Below are 25,898 nucleotides of genomic sequence, written 5' to 3' on the forward strand. Positions count from 1 at the left end.
GACAGGGGGGTCCCAAGAGCTGAGTCTACTGGAGGCTGAAGTGAGCCTCACTGGGCAGGACTGGCAGAAGCACCCCATTGTAACTGGCCCCGAGGCTCCGTGCATCCTTGGGATAGACTATCTTAGGAGAGGCTATTTCAAGGACCCAAAGGGGTATCGGTGGGCTTTTGGCATAGCTGCTGTGGAGACGGAAGAAATTAAACAGCTGTCCATTTTGCCTGGTCTCTCGGAGGATCCTTCCGTTGTGGGGTTGCTGAGGGTTGAAGAACAACAGGTACCCATCGCGACCACAACGGTGCACCGGCGACAGTATCGTACCAACCGAGACTCCCTTCTCCCCATTCATCAGCTGATCCGCCAGCTGGAGAGTCAAGGAGTGATCAGTAAAACTCACTCACCCTTTAATAGTCCCATATGGCCAGTGAGAAAATCTACTGGAGAGTGGAGACTGACAATAGACTACCGTGGCCTGAATGAAGTCACACCACCGCTGAGTGCTGCTGTGCCAGACATGCTAGAACTTCAATATCAGCTGGAGTCAAAGGCAGCCAAGTGGTACGCTACAATTGACATCGCTAATGCATTCTTCTCCATCCCTTTGGCAGCAGAGTGCAGGCCACAGTTTGCTTTCACCTGGAGGGGCATCCAGTACACCTGGAATCGACTGCCCCAGGGGTGGAAACACAGTCCCACCATTTGCCATGGACTAATCCAGACTGCACTGGAAAAGGGTGAAGCCCCAGAACATCTGCAGTACATCGATGACATCATTATATGGGGCGACACAGCGGAGGAAGTTTTTGAGAAAGGGGAGAAAATAGTTCAAATCCTTCTGAAAGCCGGTTTCGCCATTAAGCGAAGTAAAGTCAAGGGACCTGCCCAAGAGATCCAGTTTTTGGGAATAAAATGGCAGGATGGGCGCCGTCAAATCCCAATGGATGTCATCAACAAAATAGCAGCTATGTCTCCACCAACCAGCAAAAAGGAAGCACAGGCCTTCCTGGGTGTTGTGGGTTTTTGGAGGATGCACATCCCAAATTACAGCCAGATCGTGAGTCCTCTGTACCACGTGACCCGGAAGAAGAATGATTTTGAATGGGGCCCTGAGCAACGACAGGCATTTGAACAGATTAAACGGGAGATAGTTCATGCCGTAGCCCTTGGTCCAGTCCGGTCAGGGCAAGATGTCAAAAACGTGCTCTACACAGCAGCCGGGGAGAATGGCCCAACCTGGAGTCTCTGGCAGAAAGCACCAGGGGAGACTCGAGGTCGACCCCTGGGGTTCTGGAGCCGGGGATACAAAGGATCTGAGGCCCGCTATACTCCCACTGAAAAAGAGATTCTGGCAGCATATGAAGGCGTTCGAGCTGCTTCAGAAGTGGTCGGCACTGAAGCACAGCTCCTCCTAGCTCCACGATTGCCGGTCCTGGGCTGGATGTTCAAAGAGAGGGTCCCTTCTACGCATCATGCCACCGATGCTACGTGGAGTAAGTGGGTCGCTCTGATCACCCAGCGCGCCCGAATGGGAAACCCCAGTCGCCCAGGAATTCTGGAGGTCATCATGGACTGGCCAGAAGGCAAAGATTTTGGAGCATCGCCAGAGGAGGAGGTGACACGTGCTGAAGAGGCCCCACTGTATAACCAGCTGCCAGAAGATAAGAAACAGTATGCCCTGTTCACGGATGGGTCCTGTCGCATTGTGGGGAAGCAGCGGAGGTGGAAGGCTGCTGTATGGAGCCCTACACGACAAGTCGCGGAAACTGCCGAGGGAGAAGGTGAGTCCAGCCAGTTTGCAGAGGTGAAAGCCATCCAGCTGGCTTTAGACATTGCCAGTCGAGAGAAGTGGCCAGTGCTCTATCTTTACACTGACTCTTGGATGGTGGCCAATGCCTTGTGGGGGTGGCTGCAGCAATGGAAGAAGAACAACTGGCAGCGCAGAGGCAAACCTATCTGGGCTGCCCCATTGTGGCAAGATATTGCTGCCCGGCTAGAGCAGTTGCCTGTAAAAGTCCGTCACGTGGACGCCCACGTCCCTAAGAGTCGGGCCACTGAAGAACATCAAAACAACCACCAGGTAGATCAGGCTGCTAAGATTGAAGTGGCTCAGGTGGATCTGGACTGGCAACATAAGGGTGAACTCTTTATAGCTCGGTGGGCCCATGACACCTCGGGCCACCAAGGAAGAGACGCGACATACAGATGGGCTCGTGACCGAGGGGTGGACTTGACCATGGACACTATTGCACAGGTTATCCATGAATGTGAGACATGCGCTGCAATCAAGCAAGCCAAGCGGGTAAAGCCTCAGTGGTATGGAGGACGATGGCTAAAATATAAATATGGGGAGGCTTGGCAGATTGACTACATCACACTGCCACAAACCCGCCAAGGCAAGCGCTATGTGCTCACAATGGTGGAGGCCACCACCGGATGGCTGGAAACCTACCCTGTGCCCCATGCCACTGCCCGGAATACCATCCTGGGCCTGGAAAAACAAGTCCTGTGGCGACATGGCACTCCCGAAAGAATTGAGTCGGACAACGGGACTCATTTTCGCAACAGCCTCATAGACACCTGGGCCAAAGAACACGGTATTGAGTGGGTGTATCACATCCCCTACCATGCACCAGCCTCTGGAAAGATTGAACGTTACAATGGGCTGCTAAAAACCACTTTGAGGGCAATGGGGGGTGGGACTTTCAAAAATTGGGATACCCATTTAGCAAAGGCCACCTGGTTGGTTAACACCAGAGGGTCCACCAACCGGGCTGGTCCTGCCCAGTCAAAACCTCAGCGCCCAGTAGAAGGGGATAAAGTCCCTGTAGTGCACATGCGGAACATGTTAGGGAAGACGGTTTGGGTTAGTCCTGCCTCGGGCACAGGCAAGCCTGTCCGCGGGATTGCCTTTGCTCAAGGACCTGGGTGTACCTGGTGGGTAATGCGGAAGGATGGGGAAGTCCGATGTGTACCTCATGGGGATTTAATTTTGGGCGAGAATAGTCCATAAATAAATTGTATAAAGTTAGTTGTTAAATAACCCTGTCACTGTCTGTTATCACTGTTATAATTGTTATAGTTTGTACCAGTAGTAGCATAGTAAGAATTGTCCAGATTAAAGAAGGATGGACTTTTTCGATGAAAACCTAGCAGAGCACAGCGATGATGGAACTGGACCTGGTTTTCAACAACTGGCATCCAGCAACTTCATCAAGATCAACATCTCCTGCAGACTGTGGGCACGGGCTGCACCAGATACATCAGCCGTGAGCTCCGGATGCAGCAAGTGACCGCCCATCACCACACATCACCTCTCCCGCCATGGAAGACCATAACGACAGATGGAGCCTGAAGTCATGGATTAAATGAACTCAATGGACACTTTAGAGTGATGATCCATAGACTAAGGGAATGATATCTGGAGACAGGAGAAGTGGTGGTGATCGACCGGACAATGGGGGACCTGGGCATGACGTAGATGGTATGGAATAAGGGGTGGATAATGTCCTGGGTTTGGCCAGAACAGGGTTAATTTTCACCGGACTCCAGGAAGGGGCACAGCCGGGGGGTGGGGGCTGACCCCACCTGGCCAAACGGAGCCCGGTATTCCGTACCATGTGACGTCACGCTGGGTTCCGGTGGGGGGGGAGCGGCGCGGCGGGAACGCACTCGCGGCTTGGGCGGGCGCAGCGCCGGTCCGGTTTCGGGAGAGCGGCTGTGTACGGTTCGTGGTTGTGTTTTCTCCTTATTTGTATCGTTGTTGTTCCTGTTTTCCCTCTGTTTGCTGTTCTGTTAAACTGCCCTTATCCCGACCCACCAGTTTTCTGCCTGTTTCTTTCCATTCTCCTCCGCACGCCGGCGGGGGGAGGGGCGGCCGCGTGGCGCTTTTGTTGCCGGCGGCAGCCGAAACCGAAACACTATCTCCTCTCTGTTTCCTCATATCCCCCCCGATCTTTTTGGTTGCACGAGTGAAAGGATTAATTTAAGAGTCCTGAAGAGGAAAGAGCAACTCTTGCCTGGAAAAGGGCTGGATCCTTGTTCTTTTTTCATTCCTGTTCCCTGGTTTTGCCAGTGTTGTGTGTTGCAAGCCACTTCCTTACTATAGACCAACAAGTGCTGCATTTGGTCTGCAGAGGGTTTGGGAAATGGGATGCTTGTCCTCGTTGCTGCTAGGTGTTTTCTCCAATTGCTGCAGGCTGTTGCAAGGTTTGGGGAAGTTTTGTTTCCCTCAGTTGGGTACGGTGGGGTTGAAAGATCGCTTTTCACTTGGTTTTCCTTTATTCCCTGGCCTCAAACTGCTCATGTCTCCTTGCCCTGAACTCCTGCAGAGTCTCAAAAACAGAGACTTAAAGGTAAACATGTACTGCAGGATCCCTGCTACTGTTACTGGCACACACAGCCTTTTCATTTGCAAGAGTGATGTTGCCATGCTACACAAGGAAATAAGAGATGCAGCTGGCCATGGGGGGGGAACCAAACAGAAACCAGTGACACGGACTGTGCCTGAAACTGGTTGTCACTTGCTTATTTACAAGATCTGAAATTTTAGTGTGAACTGCATTATTTAAAATAATCTATTTCATAATACATATAGTAGATGTGACTTAAACTTGGGCTCTTCACATTTTATATTTGTTTGGTCCTTGCTTCCATTTTATTATTTTCATACCAGTTAGTCCTTTTTTTTTGGCTGCAGACATGAGGAATATGTATTTTTCCAGTTAAATAAGTCACTTAAAATGTTACGAACTTCCCAGTTTTCTTCAGGAACTTACAGATTTAGACATGTCATTTTCATTGAGAATTAACCCATGAGCCATTGTTGCTCTCTATCTTACTGTAATAAATAAAATCTGTTTATTTCACGGGCAGACTGGTGGCACAGTATTGTGCTTACCCTTGTGCTGTAATGCACAGAGTGAAGTCTATGCCTAAAAATGTTAATGGTTTCTGTCAGTATTTTGCACACTTGTTTAGATGTTAGTTAAGCTCAAACATTCAGCTTCATGTTGAAATAGTTCTCTTCCTGAAAACGCCAGTGATCTTCGATGGGGACTTCTGCCTGGTGCAGTACTTTAAGCCTGTAGCGTCTCTCTAGGCAGTCCATGACGAGTGGATATGTTGCAGGCTCAAATTTGTTGGCAAACAAATGAGGTGACTCAATAATCCACTGCAAATCCCCTAGGCCATAAACACAAATGTCTCTGATGTAATGACCTGCAAAGAGAAATTCAAGGTATCTGAAAGCAGCAGAAAGCTGAACAGAATAATTTAAAAAAAAAAAATAGTTTCACTCTACAGTGTTACTAACAAAAATTACCTTTTGATTTCACATAGAACATCATTGAACATATATGTGTAAAAATATATCTGGAGAATAATGCTAGAATTGAAACATAAAGGCGAGAGTTTTGTTTTGTATTTTACACAAATGGATACATGTTACCTCCGACTGCTTCACTGACATATTGCTCTTCTTGATACTGTGGCTTGTAGCTGGGCGTGCTGAAGTCCTGATTTCCTATTTGGATACCTATTTAATCATGCAGTACTCTACAGTGCTGAGTGTACACAGTTACTTTTTTTTTTGCATACTTTCCCTGTGGTCAGCACTATTTTCCTTTTTTATTATTGTTCAAATTAAAAAGACTTAACCCGATGTTGATGAAAGTATCTGATAAACATGCTTGTCAAGTAAAGCCCCTGCTCTGATCAGCCAAGTTAATGCATTGGTAATTGGAGGTTGAAAGAATGGTTGTCAGTATATGGATACCTTGACAATCTTTGCAAGAATATATCAGAAGCTATTTAGATCGGCTATGGTGGAGTAATTTAGTAGGGTGACTTGCTGTTTTATCTGATACTTCCAAAATAAAATATGTATGACCGCTAAGGCACATTTAATAGCTAGTTTAAAGCATAATATGTAATTTGCAACGAATACTAGTCAGTGAATCAGATTTGAGATCATGATCAAAATTCACATTACCTTTGCAGCCTTCGTGTATGGTTCCTTCTTGATCTTTCCATTTAATGGCTCGTATGTTTCCTTCCCAGTCTGCATTGGGGGTGGCCCCTGGAGCATCTTTAAAAACATAAGATTCGGATAAGATTTCTTTCTACTTATTACAGGGAAAATTTTCACTGCTGAAGATTCTTAAATGTAGCCACATTAAGTATTTATTTACAGATATTTACATCATAAGAACAGACATTATTCTCAGTTTTATTGCTTTGTTTATTCCTTGAGAGCATGAGTTTTCATGTAGCAAGAAGAAATCGCTCTTTCTTAATCAACGCTTTTCTAGCCTTGTAGCTAACAGACTGCACCAGAAGTAGTATTTTTCTGGAATCGAGCTTTGTTTCTCAGCCACTGGGAGACGTGACTTTCTGAAAGGGCAGCATCAAAGCTGAAGAAATCACCGTATTTATGCAGTGAAACTCAATTAAGTGGTGGTGTAAGCTCTGAAATGGAGCTCGCTAGCTCTCCGTGTCAGAGACCTTACAGTGCTGTTGGTCCAGGGTTTATTCACAGTAGAAATAACATGCATCTTACCATTTAACATGCATCTTACCATTTAGACGATTCAGTGTGACCCAGTAGTGTTCATCCGGACTGTACGTGTCTCTTGACCATTCAAGCAAGTCTTTTGCACGTGCATCAGTCAGTGTAAACTCTACGAATTCTTTAGTGAGTATGTAATAGGCACTACCAAAATATATTGTCAAATTATGTGGAGGTTTAGCTTTTGTATTATTTGTTGGATACACGTATGACATTCCAGAACGTACATACTCTCTGTAGCTAACCTGTGTCCTGTGTTTCATATGAAGTGGTTGAACTACCCCGGGAGTCATATTTTTACCGTTCCATTTACTTTTGATGTACTGTATAATGTCTTTGTTTGTTTTAATGGGATAATCTTGACCACATAGATTAATAACATAATTCCACTTAATTTTGGAATTAACTAGATCTCTCATGCAATTAATATCAGCTTGTAATCTTGAAAACCCTCCATAAACAACACTTTCTCTTTTTGAGGAAATAAAAATATTTTCGAAGCAATTAACTATGTTTTGTACAGCAGCTTTGTAGTCTTTTGGTGACTTCTCATCAACATGTATGCAGTAAATATTCTGAGGCATATAAATAGCTCTTAGCAGCTTTACAAACATCTCCAGCTCCTTGTGAATTGTGATAATGTATGCCAATGAGAAATTTCCTTCTTCATCTGACAGTGGTCTTGTGATAAAATGCAGAGTCTTTAAAACTGTGGAGCAGTTGCACGAAGTCTGAATGCAGTTGAGTGATTTAGATTGGTAGATGTTCTGACAAACATTTCCAATTCTAAAGGCAGCAGTTTTCCCCACAAAAAGAGCTGAACAAAGTTCGTCTGGGTAAAAACCACACTCTACTATGTTTGCATTCAATTTTTGTTCATTTGGCTCTTCAGAAAGCGTATCCTTCAGGTAGGTAAAAGTGTAGATGAACATACAGACAGCAATGCAAACTAAAAATCCCGATTTTGTTGCATGAAGTGGGTTCATCTTTCATTTTCCAGATACTGTCTTCTCATCATAGTTGAATTAAGCTTTCACATTATCTGAAAGGAAGAGTGAGATAAAAAGGGGAGAACCTGTGTGAGTTTGTTTTTTTGAAATAGATGGCATGTTAGTGATGTGTTTATAGATGTTGGGATTACTCTTTGCAGTGACTCGGAGGCACTGTGTGTATGCTCATGTGCATGCTCGTGCTGCAGTGTACTCGGCCACTGGAAATGATACTTGCAGAGACATGAAGCAGTCTTTCTAGGACAAACAAAATTATCCAAAAAACCCAAAATAGCTTTGTACACTTCATTACTTGAGCAAGGAGAGGGCCTAGCCCATCAGATAGAAGTTTCTCCTACTTCGAGGCTTTGTGTGTGCCAGGAGGTGAGGCCAGTGCCTTAGGCTGGTCAAGGTCTGGCTTTAGAATGGGGACGATGTGTGAGCACTGTGTGCGAAGGGACGGCTGTTGAGATTTCCTTGAGGCCTGGGAAACCTTAAGTTCTGCTGGAGGACCAGAATTCAGTAAATTAAATCAGCAGAAAAATTATTAAATAAACAAAAGGAAGAGACTAAAATGTAATCCACAAAATACGCTGGGTTTTGTCCTTATAAAGTCAGCAAATGTTTCTAACTCTGAAAGAGATTTTTCTCTCCGACATCTTTGTATTAGTGCTGTGGAAAACAGAACATGCAGACAGCGCTCATTTCTTATTTTTAGCATATGTGCATATCCTGAGATAACAACCCTGCTGCCAGTATTAGTATTCAGAGATAACCATGTAATTTACATCAGTATTGGCATAGGAGTTTTTTCCATTGTTATTTTTTTTTTTTTCTTGTGTATACCTCGTTGATAAATCAGAAGAATGAGAGTGCAGCAGTCCTGAATCCCACAGCAATTACGTGAAGTCTTTATCCTTGAAGCATTTGGTGTAGAACTTCCCAGAGAAAATTCCAGGGCTGGGGGAAAGGTCCATCAGCTGCCATTAAGCTTAACAGTTAAATTAAGAAAGATTTTTACTTTGAAGAGAATTAATTTTCTCTTATTCAATTAATTTTTTTTTAACAAAAATTGTATTTCAGCTGTAAATATTTCATGCTTTGCAGCTGTCAACATCACAACGTATTTGTTACTACATAGGAACAGAGAAGCAGCATTATTTTTGTGAAGGTAGTTTCTTTATGGGAATGCTATTGTGGTTAGAAGGCGCTACATTTTCATTAGAAAGAAGTGGAAAATACTTTTCTAATGGAAACTCAGTATACATCTGTCTTAGAAGCCTGAAAATAAGGAGGGCATTGTAAAGTAGAAATGAGGCACAGAATTTAAAGAGCATAAAAAAATGCAGAATTTGAACCAAGAGAATGGATACTGTAAAATACCACAATTTTAAAATCTTAATAGGCTGCTGGGAAAGAATGTATTGATCTTACTGTTCTTACTGATATGCACTGGATTTCATGCTGGAAGAATGCCTCTTTTCGACTTAGCATTCCAGAAAATGAAGTTGTATGTTAGGTGGAGGGCTCATCCATTTTGCTTCTATGTTCTGTCAGCAGTGCTCGTCAGTCTACGTTGAATGCATAGGGCAAAGAACAACGTTAGGAAATCAGGTCCCAGAAGAATACCTTTTTCTTCACAGCTCCTAAGGGATACGTTTACTGGGTAAACAAGCTTGATGTGTCTCATCCATTTGAATGAAAAACTTCAGCAAATCAAATCCACGTCAAACCTCTCCATTTTGTGCAGAAAGGAGGAGAAAAGGAATTCCACTGAAAGGTGAAAGCCAGGATTTTCACAGTAAAAATGAAACACGCCAGTACTGTAGCCTGCTACTAGCTGACTCCCAGAGCTGAGAACAGATTTGCCTAAGGGTCATTACGTACCCAGTAGCAGAAATTAGGGAGAGGGAGTGTCTGTTTAGGGAAGCACTGATTTTTGTGGACCTGGAGTGAGAAACCTGTTTTGTTCTGAGTGACTTATTATAGGAGGAACATTGAAGTTGCTCTGAATTAGTGAATGTGATGTGACTTCTGTGTTTCAGGGAAGGAAAGTTCGTTCTGGACAGAAGAATTACATGAAGACAGTTATAGAAATATTTGGGACTTTATACCTGCTTAGAATATAGAACATCTCTACAGAATGAGTGCGCTTGTCAGGGTTTTTTTTATTAAATACATCTTTGTGGACGGGCTGCAAAGAATAGGTCCCTAGGGAACCAAGCTATAACCTGTTTGTTTCATACACTTAAATTTTTATTACCCTTGAAATAATAGCTTCCAGGGATGTTTCAGATTGTTAAGTGTTTGCTGTGGATTTTTCCTATTGAACTATGTGGCATCTAGAAGCTATATTTTATGTGGCAGCATGAAAATACACAAACACCCTATTATCAGGTAAGAAGAAACAATTCCTTCTCCAGTGTTAACATGTTTCTGGGGAATGACTAAATGATGAAGCCTTGCTTAGGAGAACAGAATTTGACATCTTTCAGCCTCAGGGTATATCACAGAATGAAAGCATTAGCTTTCTGCTAGTGTTTTACCAGATTTAGAGCTAGAATGGCAGCTGTTGGTCCCATTGTGTATGAAATTTGCCACTTAGAAGAATCCTCTAGCCCCTATGCTGTTGTCTGCTGTCGAGGACTATGCTACTGTATTTCCTCCTGCCCTTGAAAATCAAGATACTGTACTGTTGAGAAGATCCACTGTCCAGGCATAACCTGATCGATCCCTAGCTTGCCTTTCAATTTTATTATGCAAAACTGCCATTAGAGATATTTATTGTTATCAGAACATTCCTCTGAAACTCAGCCTTTTCTATGTTATGGATAGGTTTTCTAGATCTGGAGGATGAAGTAGTCTTAATTTTTAGAAGTGCTAAGAGCGATGTTTGACATTTTTAAAAAAACCCAACCTGCTTGTAGGGATTTTCAGGCACCTTTGTGGCTGTTTTACGGCTATTACTTAAAAGGAAATTGTTGTTGTAAGCCTAAGCTCCTCCATCTTAATTAAAAAGGTGAATTCTAGAGAAAAGTGGAATTATGTTTATGCCTGAAAATAAGCCTGTGAAATACCACCTCAGTTCATCAAGACCCCGTTAGCTATATGCTTTGCTGTGCATTTCATAGTAACAAATCATTGTACAATTCACTGTTTCTTCCTACCGTAGGATTTTGGACTGCATTGTAGCACCTCTAAATACTCTGTCTGTACTCTTTGTATTTGCTTAATGTTTAGATAACATTTAGTTCGTATGACTTCATAATTCAGTGAAGCAAATGACGTAGGAATACTTCATCTTTTAATAAAATGGTTAGAAGGCATTAACTCCTTATTTCCAAATCTTTTTATGTCTCTCTGTCTGAAGGGTGTTTATGCAAGCATTACTGTAGACATTTTATAAGCAAGTGAATACTCAGTCCTCTAAGAACTTCATGTTAAAATCAGCTCTTTTAACTGCTTTTTACTTTGCTTTGCTTTTTCCTTAGGCCTGGGTAAGTATGCCGAGTCTATGTTGTGACATGCATCAAGTGAAAGAAAAATCTTCTTCATCAGACCCAGTTAATACTACCTTATAAGTTTTAAATCATTCTTACTTAGAAATATTGCATTGGTATTTACTGATAAACAGATTTATGGAGGTTTACTTGTTCATCTTTGCTTTTTTTTTTTTTCTGTTTTCCTGTTTGTATTTTTTCTTGTGTAGTGTATTTGACCTCATAACAATTTAAAAACACTGTAAAAGCTATTTAAACTATTAAGTTGTAGGGCTGTAAAAAAAAAATCAAGTTGCTTGCAACACAGCATAACAGGTATTTGTAAGTATTGTGACTTTTATGATACAGACACCACTAGTAGTAATAACATCCACCCTACCGTACATCTATGACAGTTTAAAAAAAATATTACCGTTATTGCAGATTGGAGTATTTTTTTAAAGTGAAATGGTCTTTTGGAAGTGAAAATATTTGTCACATTACAAAAATTAAGATGTGTTATGTTTTAGTAAAGGAGAGCAAGTCCTACAATCTAATTTATTCAGGCTTACCTTGTACAAAATCAGCCAGGAGACGGCAGCATAATAAAAATAAATAGTCCCATTGTCCTTCAGCAGAATTCAGACAGCATTCTTCATTCTGTCGCTTGTGTAGAGATCTTGTGTAAGTGAAAGGGGTTAAACATTAACGTGAATGTTTTCATTTAGGACTTCATCTGGCTTCCCGCAATGCTTAGCATATTTATTCTGCAGTAATGCTGTTTAGCTTCAGAAATGTCCTCTGTTTCACGATAATGAGAGAAAACTTGAGCTTCTCCACATCTCTGCTGCTGCTCTTTTAGAGACAGCCTGTAAAAGACTGAAATCAGACTTTCAAATAAGTAGAGTACATTGCGGATGATTATAAATAGTATTGCTTTACTTCAGAGGCTTTAACCTCTGCACTGCTAACGGAGCATGCTGGATGATGAGAACTGAAAGGAAACAAACCCTCTTCTCCTCCTCCTCCCCTAGTTCTTAACTGTTTGCCTGCTGAAACTTTCCAATTTGCAGCAAATAAGTACAGCAAAGAATTGCCTCTGGTCATTTCTAGTAGCTGGAAGCTTAAAAGGTAATAAATGAAACATCTCCTTCCAAAACCGAATGTTTACTGTGTTACTAGTTTTATAAACGTTCTTGGAGGTTTTAATAAGTAAAAAGTTAACAGCTTAAATTTACTGGCATTAGTAAGCTTTGAGGTTCTAGAAAGGAGTAAGAAGGCTGGTATATTTGGGACACATTCAGATAAAAATAACATGTTGGTCAGAAATAAATAGAAATAAAACCTCAAAGTAAATTAAGGCACAGCTGCAAGTATGGCAGATAAAGTCAATGGCAATTTTGTAAGGGAGGCTCTGTAAATAGAGGCTTCTGCTTGGACAGTATTTTTGTAGTAGGTGCTACAACTTCTGAGTGCAAGTTCGCGTTCTGTGCATTAGTATGTAGGAGACTTTCCACTCTTCCCAGGTTATCATTTACTCCTTGCTCCATTGTATGTCCGAGTGGGGCGGCAATGTCAAAAACTGTGTTCTTCAAATCTTACGCTGTTGAACTTCTAATGAATAAACCTCTGGAAGAGCAGTTCTCTTAAAACATGTTTTTAGTTAACTGGTACAAGAGACAATAATCTTTCATACCTGAGCTTGTGTGACTGGTAATTGAGGGGTGATATGGTCCTGGGTTGGATAGGATGCCTGTTCAATCCTCTTCCTAAATACTACCCTGTTTAAAGAGGGACAGTCAGGTTGTGGTCATACGTGTTCCATAATCTGGTGGGAATTGTTCTGGAACAGTATTGATGTGTTTATGCATTTCCTAGTAATGGTCAGATTTAGGAGGACTGCAGGAGTTAACTTACTGTTCATTGTCTTGGTTTCGGCTGCCGCTGGCAACAAAAGCGCCATGCGGCCGCCCCTCCCCCCGCCGGCGTGCGGAGGAGAATGAAAAGAAAGAGGCAGAAGCTGGTGGGTTGGGATAAGGGCAGTTTAACGGAACAGCAAACAGAGGGAAACAGTAACAACAACGATACAAGTAAGGAGAAAACACAACAACGAACCGCACGACCCAGACAGCCGCTCTCCCGAACAGCACCGGCGCCGCGCCCCCCCAAGCTGCGAGTCCCTTTCCGATGCGCCGCCCCCCCCCCCCACCCCCACCGGAACCCAGCGTGACATCACATGGTATGGAATACCGGGCTCTGTTTGCCAGGTGGGGTCAGCCCCCACCCCCCGGCTGTGCCCTTTCCTGGAGTCCGGTGAAAATTAACCCTGTCCTGGCCAAACCCAGGACATTCATAATTTGGGAAAGAGATTTCAGGTTTCTCATAAGACATTAAACATTGATTTAAACATTTTTTTGTTGTTTATTTGTATCATATTAAGACTGGAGTAGTCATGGATGGAACTACATCTTAGATGCTGTACCAAAAAGAAAAAAATCACTCTTGTCAAAAGTAGTCTACATCCAGAGCCGAGGTACAACCGTTGTCTTATGTAGCTGAAACTTAAGAAGAAATTGTAAAGTTTAGAATTCAGGAAATCATCTTAAATGAAGATTTCATTATTACTTAAATAAACTCTTATATTTTATTCTCTAAGATAAGAAACTATCCTACCAAATTAAAATGACTTGAAATTTGGAAGGTCTTCATTTGAAAAAGTAATTTTGTTATTTCTTTTACTTGTTGAAGTTTATAAGATTACATTTATGCCTAAACTAATCTGTTTTTTACAGTTTATAACACATTTATTTTTCTTATCAGTTTGTCTTGAGGTTGTTTTTTGTTTTGCTTTTTTGTAAAGTTGATTTTTTTGTGTGTGTGTATGTATAGACACATCAGACTTTGAAGACTTTTTGATCATATCTGCACGCCCTTTAAATAATTCCTTAATGCAAGCCTGTTAAGCCATTTAGATGTAAACAGTTTGGAACACACTGTTCTAATTGGATGCTGAAAGGGCTTTTAGACAAAAGTCATGCTGTTTGTCCAGCATCTTCTTCACTTAGCATCCCACTCTTCTTCAGTTACAGACTGAACATTGCACTCGGATCTGCAAGCTGCTGTTCTAGTGCTTTTGTCCATTTCAGAATAGTTTTCAAGTTCAATCTCATTTAGGAATGTCTTCTGTTCAAGGTGCTGCAGAAACATCAAGGAACTAGAGCAAGTACCTTCATATGTGTTTAAAGTCCCAATATAAACAAGGTACAGCAAGGCAGACCAGTGATATCATAAAACAACATCTGCCCCAGGAGACCTTAATCTGAAGGAACATTTTTTCTGAGTTTGCAAGACTGAAATGTCTTTCTGCTTTTTATCTCAGTGTTTCAAAATGTTGAGATGAAAATCTTTCTTTTTTGCATGAAGGGATAGTGAAATTTTTAAAAAACCATAATTAAAGCTTGGCATTCAACAGTATTGGGAATTAAAAAATGTTTAGTGCACATGTGTGATGCAACAACAAATCGTACCTACTGGAGTCAGTGAAACCTGGGAAGGTGGAGTTGGTTCTATGCCTATAACTTGCTGCACTTAAAGTATGTTTGGAAGGGTATGGTCTATGTAATACAACCTGGCTGTTGTCATGGCAAAAAAAATTTCTGTTTCAGTGAATGGAAAGAGGACGCTGTCTTTGTTTCTGTGTTTCTTGTAAATACTTTTCAATTTAGAACAGTCCACCTGTGTTTTCCAGATGGGAACCTGGATTTGCTTGCTTTTTCAAAACACATTTATTGAAATTGGAGCCCTTTGTCAAACTTTTACTTGGAGGAAGCATCCACTTGTTTTTCTGTGCTTAACAGAATAAGTTTCAAGAAATTTTTGCAGAAATTACTTTTTAAATCACTAGCCTATAGGAGGGTGCCAGTCTTTCATGCCGTTCAGAAAATGCCCCCCTAGAAATGAATGTGTAGGGCTGCTTTAGAATGAAGACAGCTGCCCGTTGCTCCTGCCTCAGTATGAAGACTAATTGTCTGTCTTCATTTTCTGGACTTGTCACTGGCAAGTGTCTGAGATCATACCAAGCTGGTAGTTCTAACTCTAGCTTGTTGAGTAGCAATGGAAAAATTTGGGCTACTCACCCATTTCTTATGTGTGACTTCTTATTCTGCCTAATTTACTTAATATGCATCTCTATAACCCTTGCTTCTCCTTCATAATCTCTCTGACCATTTGTGTTCAGATTCATTTTTTAAACTGTGTTCATCACTTAAGCAGACTGTAGTCAAGGTACTGTCCATGTGTCCTTTCATTTGTTTAATTCCTACTGCAAATACATGAGTAACCTTTCTAAACCTTTGCTTAGAGAACAGAAGAGTAATGGCAGAGGCAGGATTATAAACTAATCTCGCAGATTAACAGAAAGCTTCTGGATTTAACAAAAACAAAATAAAAAAGGAAATTGAGATCTTGGAAAATAAAACATTTGAGATGTTGGAAAAGTAAACATCATGGTCAACGCGCTGGCTTCACCAAATGATTGAAAATGTGCACAGTGAAAAATCTGTGTCTTCAACCAGACAACAACTGTGGAATTACATGAAGCACATTACATGCATTATCCAGGTTAATTTATAAATGTACTTGGAAACTTGGTAGTGTTTAGTAAATCATATGAAGGACAAGATTACAAGGCTGGCTTAATAAATAATGCTGCTTTTATGACCACTTTTTATCCCCATAGTCATTTAAAAAATAGTAATAATTAAAAACAAACAAAAACAAACAAACAAAACCCCAACAAAAACAGGTTTTCTTGTCTAGCTGTTGGGCAGAAAAATGCCCTGGTGCTGTCTGTTCTACACGCAGAGAAATAACACCTTTGGTGGTGTTCTAGTCAGTGTAAAGGAACTGCTCCCATCAGTTGTTGTTCTTGTATTACAGTTCTAGAGCAGAATGGCGTAATGCTTAGAGCTTAATGAAATGCATTCAGAACTAAAAAAATCAGAAAGTACTTTAATGTTTTGGGTTTTAGCTATGGGGTTCAGAAAATTGAGTAGGTCCTAGTTAGGACTACTTTGTTTAACCTAGTCACTGTACATTTTATGCTAGTAAAACAAGGAACCCAAGAACAGAAAATACACAATGGGACCTTTTCATTAAGGAAAAAAAAAAGAATTAAGTGTTGTTTATAAGAGACTGATAGTGAAATAAATATGCAGTTGCATGGAATAGGGCTTTGAAGAACAAAATATATTCATATTTCTGAAATTCTTTTAGAATATGCTGTGCAGATTGATACGTGAGCTGATTTTAAATGTGATTATCAAAAGTTCACAATTCACTAGTAAGATGAGTGTTTATTCTCCTTTTCGTGAAGGGTAATGCTGTCAATCAGTATTATTTTGCTCTGTGGTGAAATCAACTGAGATTTTCCCTTTGATATTTTAAGTGAGAAGATGTATTAGACTGTATTGAAAGAGAAGGAACTATTGGAAAAGACACAGTGACAAGGGGAAGTATTGGAGAGCTCCTTGGAGAGGTTAAACACAGTATTAATTCTAACAAAGGTTCACCAGCATAAAGATCTTGAAAAAAATACTAATTTTGTCCTCTTCCCCCCCCACCCCCTTGCAGTGTGGTGTTCACTTTCAAGAGGAAGATGTGATTATCCTTAATGGCAGTAAAGAAGATGTGGAAGTATTGAGAAAAAGGATGGAGGATAGAAGACTTAAAAGTAAATTAGAAAAGGTAATATTTTTGTACATTGTTTAAAGCAAAATGGAAATAATTCTTGTCTGTAACGCAATCTGCTCTTAGATTGCATAGCTTTGTCTGATAATCTTTATGCAGATTGAAGGATTTACTCAGTAAGCTGTGTTGTACTTCAGTGCTACCTTTATAAGTAATGAGATTGTGTGCATATTTTGCTAATAGCATATTCACGTTCTGTGTACTGAAACTTTCTTTTGACTAGCAGGCAGTGCATAGTGCTCTGAAAATCACAGAACTTAATGCTATGGGTAAATGGACAGTGTGCCAGCTCTACTTGAGGTTTTTCTTCAAAGAGCTTGTGTTAGTTAATTCCAGTAATGACCAACATCTGCCCTGTATTACATAGGGTAGTTCCTGGTGGTAGGTTGTTGGTTTTTTGGTCTCTAGGTATACTCTACTGGCCACTGTCTGTCAGAAACACAGTACTGGAATATGTAGATTCCTGGTCTGATTGTATAAGACCACTGTTTGGAAACTTTGTCAGTCCTGAGTGATCACTGGTGATGCTAATTCCCACCACGCTCTTGACATCTTTGCATTTCTTTTTTTCTTTTTCGTCTGACCAGGGAAAATGCCATGGAAATAAAGTCATTGCAGCTCTACTATATACTGTATACTACTGCTCTGTGAGGTAGTAGTTGTTCTGTTCCACTGTACTGTCAAATCACAGTTCTGCACATGGGACTTTTTTTGGTGTTGCTATTTTTTCTGAACTGGCGTTGCTGTTCTGGAGGATGACAAAGCAAGCAAACGACTTTAGTGTTGACTCAGTCCAGAGTGCAGACAGATTTAGCTGAATCTCAAGAGTGTGAGTCACCATTGTTTGACACACTCAGCAGCTGAGACTTTAGATGGAGGTTGATCATCTCACCCCAATTACTGCGCTTGATTTTTGTCTGCCTGTAGGATTAGATGGCATACAAATGTTTTCCTAGATTATTTTCAAACAAATGCTTCTTGCTTACCAGCAAGCATATGATTCCTTGTCATCATAGGGTCTGTATTCATCTGTACCAATACAGCATCATTGGGCCTGGGCAATACGACAAAGTATGGTTACCTGTTCTGTTTCCTCTCTGTTCATAGCCTCTGCGCTTAGTGTAGAGTGCAGAGAACCAGAGTTGTTCTGGTGTAAGAAAAATACTCTAAATCTTACAGTGTCTCTTCAGATGGTGGGGTGTTTCTCTTTTTTTTTTTTTTTTCTTTTTTTCCCAGTAGAAAGAATTTTAAAGATAATCTGAAAACAGAATATTGCAGATCCCAATAGAGGAGTAACCAGCCCAAAAGCAGTGGTCATTTGCAATTGATTTTAATTAGTAAGGTAGCCCTAACAAAGCACCTGTAGCTTTAGTTTGAATAATCTGGAATAGTCTGAAAGCTGGTGCTGTCCCCAACTTCTGCACAATAAAGAAGTACCAAAGTGTGCTGAGCAATTCTGCCTGTTACAGTGTCAGCACAGTTGCTCGTGGGGGCAGACAAAAGGAGATCGAGCTTCGGCCTTTGGGCTCTGTATGCCTTAGCTGAATATGTAAATATTTTTTGTTTGTTTAGTGGAGGTTTACATTACAGGCAGGTACAGTATTTGCAAATCTTTCAACAGGCCTCTTCCATTTTGTCCTCAAGTTCTGATGGCTTTTTGCAATACAGCCTTGCCTTGGCTCACCAGCTGAGTTTTTCTGCAGCTAGAACCAGTCTCCTCTGCTGTCACTAGCGCCATTCGCTCTAATCTGAGCTCTGTGAGCTCCAGTCGCAGCATCCGAAGGCCATGTCTAGGCTGGAGTCTGTTGGCAGTGCTGTTCAGACCTCTTCCTCAGTTCCTGCTCTCAGCCAGGGAGCAGGCTGAGCGGACCTGCTGTGCTTGGAGCAGGACGCACAAACTCCTTTCCTTTATACCTGTGAGGCAAAACGTCAGGAAGATGCAGCTAGTGCTAGTATGAAAAATTATTCTAGCTTAGCTATGTTGTATGTGCCCATGATGAAATATGTGTAATATATATTCATTATGTATAATATATATGCGTACATATATTTACAAACATCTCATAATTCCGATGCCAGGTCCTGCGAGGTAACTTTTCTTCTTAAATGGTAGAAGCCACCATAATAACAATGGTGGAAGCACCCTGAGAAGAGGTTTCTCAGGTACGCTGAAGACAGGAGATCCAAGCTTGCTTTTAGACTAGTAACCCTCTGCCACCACCTCCTGGCTAAGCTTTGCAGCAACATGTCATACGGCATTTTTTTCCTCAAGCATTAATTAATCATATGCTTGACAGCACGGGTTCTCCTAATTTTTATAACACACTTAAATATATTTGTTTTCTTTGAGTTTTTGTAGCTTTCTTGAAATACGTACACCATTCTGAATGTATACAGAGTCATCTTCTGTGATAATAATGCTAATGACTGTTTTAATACATCTTTCTTTTTCAGCTTGGCATTTATGTAATCAAAGCCAGTAATGGGATTCTTGTTGCTGTTGTTTAGTTTTTTGTGTTTTTTAATCTGGACAAACATAAATTAACTTGGAAAATCTGGTCCACAGATGCTTTTTAAAAAAACTTAGATTAACTATTTGCATCTTTTTTTACCAAGTAATCCTGCAACAGAGGGGCCCACTTATTGAAAGTTACCCAGGAGGGTTTTTTTATTAACTAAATAAAATTAAGTGGATATGAGATGCAGGTTTATTCAAAAATCTTTATTGAAAAACATCTTTATTGATTACGGTTAACTGTGTCCTGTTTAATGTCATGCAATTTACTGTCCTGCCTTGTGGGTTCAGAGTATCAGATTGCCTTAATTAACATAACACACACACCCCCTGCAAAGTATACAAACCAAAATACCATCTCCAGATAGTTTAGTTTTGGCCTACACGATTTTCTTTAAGGAGCTTTCAAGGCTACCAAGGTTATTATTTTTCCATATAGAAATAATACCAAAAGTGTGGAGCAGTACTGTGAAAGGAAGAGTTCCACTGTATAAGACATAAAAATGTACTAAGTGGAATTGTGTGTCTATCAAATAGAAGTTGGGAACTGTATATTCTTTCTGTACATTACCAGATTTCTGCTTGTGTTTTTTCAGAAATCCAAGAAATGTAAGTCAGTGGAATCAGCTTCTCGGCAGGATCCCACTGAAGGTAATGTCACAGCTACAGATCATGTGTAGCCTTCTGAGTCATGATGCAGATTCATGATTTCATTTTTTTTCTTTCATAGATTGTCCAGGTCCATCAAAAGCTAAGACTGAAAAGAACTGTATCGATTCCAGTTCTGGGGAAAAGAGGCGGATTATCTTCACCAAAAGTTCGGGTTGGTGTTTATTCTTTAATCTAAATGTGAAAAATGTGAACAAATAGTTCTGCTTTGATAAATACTGTAGGAGAGATCCTTCTCTGTCTATTTTGTACTAGGTTTTCGGAAGCTACCCTCTCACTTCCTTTTTTTTCAGCCTTTCTCAGTAATAAAAGGTCAACTGCTGTCTTCAAGGGAGCCATAATGTCGCAGCACACTTCTTCAAAGAGCTCCCTCTTTCAAAAGTCTGTCCTAAAAGGCTGCCTTTCCATGCTGGGGTAGGAAGCTGCCTCATGAACATGCACAAAGCTCCTTGTTCAGCAGAAACTGTAGTCAATTTGACTTTTTCTTAAAACAGAGCTTTGTTTTACAGTCTGCAAAATCTACAAAACTGACTCTATAGAAAGTGTGCAAGGGCTTCTGTTTATCTGTTTTTCCTTATTCTGCCCGGTTTGCCTTTGTCCCATCTGCTATCCATCATCCTGTACTTTGAGTAAATAGTCAACAGAGTAGGGACCGAGTACTAGTTATATTTTCACAAAGTACCAAAGACATCAAGGTCTCTGCTCACCCTTGTGACTGGCAAGTGCTGTAGGGATGCGGATAACTAATAAAAATAATAAATGCTTTTCACCACGTTGCCTTTTTTTTTTTTACCGTGAAACAAGCCAGATTTGCTTGTTTGTGTCATTCCAGTATTGCTGTGCTTTAAATTGGTAGGAAGCAACTTGAATTAATGCGATTAGAGATTCTTATTCACACAGTGATATAGTTGAGGGTTTGGTGTATCTGTTTCATTGGCTAGGAGTTAGTGTGAGGAGAATTAGTAGTTGTTTTTCTTAAGTACAAGTGGTCAAAACATCTGTTACGGTAGTTTATTTTATTGAAGTGTATTAAAATGCCCCGAGCTGATGACTTGACTTCTAGTCCTCTGTTTTAGCTGCTAATTTGCTCTATGTCACTGGGAGCACTGGAATATAGCTTCAGGAAGTGCTGATGTACCTACAGTAGCCATGCAGCTACGAGTAAACTTGGCAGTCCTTTAGTCCAAAGGATGGTGCCCTCTCTCTGTGTGATATGTATTATTTAATGTCTCCAGTTCATACTGATGTTTTCATACAGAACTATAAGAAGTTTCAGTTTGAAGTCAGTCTGGGGTTTCTGTGTGAAGTATTCAATCGTATACATTACAGCCACAGGAACAGTCAATATAATTTGTTTGAAGAATCTGAGAATAGTTAAATGATGAACTGTAGGTAACTATGTGAGAAGCTGGGGGAATTGCCCTCCGAAATGCCTTAGCTGCCCCCTGCTGTCTGCTTTTATAAAGGATAGGCCTTTAAAAATATTTCATTCCAGATGATTATAATTGCTCTTGGATGTTCAGGAACCTAGCAATTCTAATAAAGTTTGATGTATTTTTATTTTCTGAGAGCGTAAAAGAAAAAATATGCTTTTTTGAAACATCAGATCATTGGCTTATGTTTCTGGCAGCAGTTATATTGACCAGCAAGAGCTTAAGAGGAGAGAAGGAAAATAAAGGAAAATCCGTGGACTGAGCAATGCCAGTAGCATAGGAATTAATTTGTGATTGTGACACCCTAGGGCTTCTACTCTTGCAGGATACGTATTCATTCTTTCAAATCCAGTGTTTGGTAATTCTTTCCAGACAACTATTGGTGGAATTAAAAGCAACATTCTGAAAATATGAAAAGGGTCTGATCTATGATGGTTTAGGACTGCACGTATAATTCCTATGGCTACATGCAGAAATCAGTTAAGTGCAGTTTGAGACAGGCTCCCTACTAGCTATTTGCATGCCATTGTGCCTAACTTAAACTAAATATCTAGTTTATGCAAACTTCCATGTGTTGATTTCTTTGCACGAGAGACTTGGCACATGCTTTTTAGGATGCTGTCCTTTGACTTTGGAGATGAAATAGCTCTTAAGGAAGAGAGCCTGGGGTTTTTTTGTAGCAGTAGGTACAATACACTGAGAGGGATGGGCATTCTGCTATCCCAAGTATAAAATGATGCAGACCATTGTTATTGGTCAGAAATGACTTTGCAAAGAATAAAGGAAGGAGATAGATTCCCTGGGGAGAGTGTGTCACAGGTGTAGCTTTTGTCATTTGATAGTTCATTTCTAAACAATACTTCAGGGTGGTGGAATACTTTCGTGTTTCTTTCTTAAGACTAGGGTTCAGAGCCGTTTTTCGGTTAGAGGAATAAATATTGTCCATACTGATTTACAGTGCAAGGAATTTACAAAATTAGGAAAGAGTTCATCTCTCTCCAAGGTGTCTAAATGCATTTTGAGCATAAATTTGAAAAGCTAGGAACAGATTTGCTGTTAGGAACATGTTTGCTGTTGAGTACAATTACAGGATATATTTGTGATAGCTCTGAAAAGATGTATATACTTCATCTCTGTACATATTATCTTTTAAATACTTGTCTCCTTCTTTATTTCAATACTTTTGTCAATTTTAAGCAGTTATGCGTGCTTCATTCTATTCATTTTTCTCTTTCAGATAACAGAAATTCATCTGTACCAAGAAAAGTCAAGAAGGCTTCTTCTGCTGCTACGAAGAGATCCATTGCAGACAGCGAGGAGAAGTCTGAGGCATACAAATCTATTTTTACATCTCACAGCTCAGCAAAACGTCCAAAGGATAAGTGTTCCAATTGGGTTACTCACACAGCATACTGTTTCTGAAACAATGAGGAGCCTGATAGTAGCATTCATTACTGCTTTCCTTCCCTAAGGCTTTTTCTGTACAACGCTGATACAGAACTTTTGTTGTAATCTGATGTTATCTGGAATTATTCTGTTTGTAAGTTGTTTATAAACTCGTGAATAACTAATAAATTTGTAGTAGTTGCAACTTACATTACATAAAAAATAGATCACCAGAATCCATGTTGCATCAGCAGACCTCATTCTGAAATGATGGATTATTTGCACAAAAATTTTTCTTCTCCCAGTTGGACGCTGTTGTTCTTAGTCACACTAACTAGTGTCCTCAGGAGCAGGGGAGAGGGTAGAAGGATCTGCCTACTGTCCCCTTCTGTTGATATTTGCCACAACTGTAATTACAGTTTTCAACATATTAGTACAGAAATTCGAACTTTTTGAAACTTTCTGACAGTAAAAAAAGCAATAGTGCTTTTCTTTTGTACTAGCTAACTGAGGACTCGGTAGAACTAGTATATGTTCCTTAAAGGTTCTGTAGGCATTTTCAAGTAATTTACCTTTTGATGAAATATATGCAAGCATAATCATTAAAATGTTTGTACAACATTCTTCTTGTTCATGTTGTTGTAGCCTGTTTTTAATAACTGAGCATTGACTTCGAAATCATTATCTATAAAGATAAGTCTGTAATAGTAAGGCTATTTTTTTTTTCCCCAAAAAGGTTTTGGGAGTTTTCTTTGTGGCTATGTGTTTTAAAGTTAGGAGTATCAGGTCTGAGCTTTCTTTCTTTGTCAGAGGATCACGATACAGTGGAACGAAAGTAGGAGTTTCCTTACTTTTCTGCTGAAACAGTAAGGTTCTGTGTACACCTCTGAGGAGCGATTTGCCATTTTGAATTCAGCAGCTTACATGAAAATATGAGCGTTTGCGCAGGAGGAGAGAAAAACGGGTGGTGACAGAATAGGAGCAGGCAGATCTTAACTGGGTTTTTAGGGAGGAACAACTGCACACCAGTGCCGTGCGCGACAAACCCGTTGGTGGCTGATGGAGGGAACCCTGCAAGGCTGGAGTTCGCTTCTGAGAGCGTTTCACTTTACAGGCGAGTGAAATGTGCCGTATGCACAACATCTGTAGTACACATTTTTTTTATTTTATGACATAACTTTCTTAGCAGCAGACAATTATTTGACTCTTAATTGCTGGTTACGGAAAGATGCTAAGCATCGTATATCATTCAGGTTTGCTTGTATATTTATGCTTTTTATCCCTGTGCTCTTGTCATATCACCATAACAGTTCATGTTCAGCTGAACAGATATACAAGTACTTATTTGTCGGTGTTATTCAACTTTTTTATGGGCTTTCTGTTGACCAATTTATTCTTAGCTTTTTTCCCCAAGCACAAGAATCCTTTTTAAATGTTAATGTACCAAAGCAATGATTTAGTGGCTGAATATGTGAATCTAATAATATCTAAATGAAATGACCAGGTGGAGGGATGGAAGCTTTTCTCCTTCCTCTTTCCCTCTTTTAAAATTAATATATGCTTTTATAATCTTGGCACAAACTGAACAAGAATAGAAGTGCATAAAGTAGGAGGCTTTTAAAACCACCACATGATGTTATATTGTTACCTTTCTGTGTGAAAATGATTAATTATCCTCATAATTTATATTTTAAAGTGTCCCCATTTTAATTGGCAATAGTTAATTGGAGATTCAAATGCTATGTTTATATTTGCGTAGGTGGTCTCCATGATTCAAGCATGTTGAAAGAAACTGTGAGGCTTTTATTATTATTTTGATAGGTATAATTAAAAATTGGCTTGTTGTAGAATTTATATGGTGGTAAGCATTTTTGTTTTCCAAATATGTGAATGCATATATAGATCACATCAAACAGTTTGAGGTTTACTTGAGCTTCCAGGAAGCACTCAGCCACGTTTTGTATGCATGTCTAGTAATCAGCTTTGTTCTCCCTGTTCTGTGTTCTTTTGCTCTTCATTATTATCCTTTGTTAGTTACAGATAATGAAATTACTGCACTAAAAGATACACTATAGTAAGCCCTTTATTTACAGTCTAATTCTGTTTTGACAATTTATGTTAATGTCCTATTAGTATTTTATAGCAGTGCGTTTTTCTTTTATTTAGATAAGTTACAAATCCTAAGGGGAATTAACTTAATGCTTTTGATTTAGCTATTACTTTGCTAAAGAATATGAGAAAACATAATACGCAGTTTTGCTTCCCTTTTCTTGATAGTCCATTAGGCAAAGTCCAGCCTGCTGACTCGGTAACAGCTTTGCTGCTCACTGGGACATAATAGTGACTTGTTTTTTTTTCCATCTGATCGGTGCGTTTATTAAAGTTCGTGACTACACCATGATTTGGTTAATGTACAGATTCTTCATATATGCTTGGGTTTATGATCTGGAATTGATAGTTTGTGCCATGCCATTTTGTTAGGATTTTGTTTGCTAGTTTACCATCCTGACTTTGTGGATGGAGTTCTTAAAATGTTTATGGTTTACGCAAGCATTGTCAGTGACTGATGAGGTCTTTTCCTTCCCTTTACAAAAAACAGCTGTGAAGGAATGTGATATAGTGTTGGCATGTGATGCAATTCATCGCCACAATTGACTTTTGTTAATGTAAAATAGAGGAGCAAAAAACTGACACTTCTGTTGTTGGCAGGCTGGGTTAGGCAGTTGGGACTGGAACGTTGACTTGGCAAGTTTTAATAGATTCAAGCGAACAGTTTGCTGGAGGATGTCTGCTTTGTTGTGGCTTGCTTTTTGTGGGGGAGGACAATTTAATTTTCTTTTAATGTAGGTGAATTTGAATGTTGGTGAAAGTTGAAGACTGCAGAAGTCTTAGAATCTGAAACCTGTATTTTCTGAGATGCCACGTAGGTCTGGCACAGCATTGCATCCCTGTGTCTGTTCTGGGGAGTTCACAGAACAGTTAGTTCTGTTTCCACGATGTTCGAGCCTTGGCCTCGCTTCTCAAGAGCTTGAAAAGGATCCAGTTAGTGTCAGTTGTATAATAGAGGGAATTTTTTGTGATGTAGAACCTGCCCACTGGGAACTGGACTGAAATGCG

The 25,898-nt window shown here is 40.2% G+C and overlaps 2 protein-coding genes across 6 annotated transcripts in view; one reads left to right on the forward strand and one right to left on the reverse strand.

The window, feature by feature from the left end:
- The window catches only part of RTF2 (replication termination factor 2), a 35,003-nt gene extending 11,599 nt beyond the window's left edge, over window positions 1-23,404 (forward strand). Inside the window, exons 6-9 of the mRNA XM_075438988.1 lie at window positions 16,662-16,775; window positions 19,890-19,944; window positions 20,024-20,116; window positions 22,633-23,404. Of these exons, the coding sequence (XP_075295103.1) occupies window positions 16,662-16,775; window positions 19,890-19,944; window positions 20,024-20,116; window positions 22,633-22,817 (447 nt within the window). The 3' untranslated portion in view covers window positions 22,818-23,404. The remainder of the gene's footprint in view (window positions 1-16,661; window positions 16,776-19,889; window positions 19,945-20,023; window positions 20,117-22,632) is intronic.
- Window positions 3,921-11,967, reverse strand: LOC104328788 (putative beta-1,3-galactosyl-O-glycosyl-glycoprotein beta-1,6-N-acetylglucosaminyltransferase 7). 5 transcript variants are annotated; one of them, XM_075438985.1, is made up of 6 exons: window positions 11,603-11,967; window positions 8,995-9,122; window positions 8,398-8,542; window positions 6,573-7,604; window positions 5,987-6,082; window positions 3,921-5,214 (listed from the first exon to the last, which is right to left on the reverse strand). In XM_075438985.1, exons 4-6 carry the CDS (start codon window positions 7,546-7,548, stop codon window positions 4,988-4,990), a joined length of 1,299 nt encoding a protein of 432 aa, XP_075295100.1. In that variant the 5' UTR covers window positions 7,549-7,604; window positions 8,398-8,542; window positions 8,995-9,122; window positions 11,603-11,967; the 3' UTR covers window positions 3,921-4,987. The 5 variants fall into 5 exon arrangements, with proteins under 5 accessions (XP_075295100.1, XP_075295099.1, XP_009932140.1 ...); XM_075438984.1 differs by having other exon boundaries at window positions 8,986-9,122; XM_009933838.2 differs by lacking the exon at window positions 8,398-8,542.
- Window positions 23,405-25,898: the final 2,494 nt, after the last annotated feature.

This window comes from Opisthocomus hoazin, chromosome 18 (genome assembly GCF_030867145.1).
Source record: "Opisthocomus hoazin isolate bOpiHoa1 chromosome 18, bOpiHoa1.hap1, whole genome shotgun sequence".
NCBI classification, from domain to species: domain Eukaryota; kingdom Metazoa; phylum Chordata; class Aves; order Opisthocomiformes; family Opisthocomidae; genus Opisthocomus; species Opisthocomus hoazin.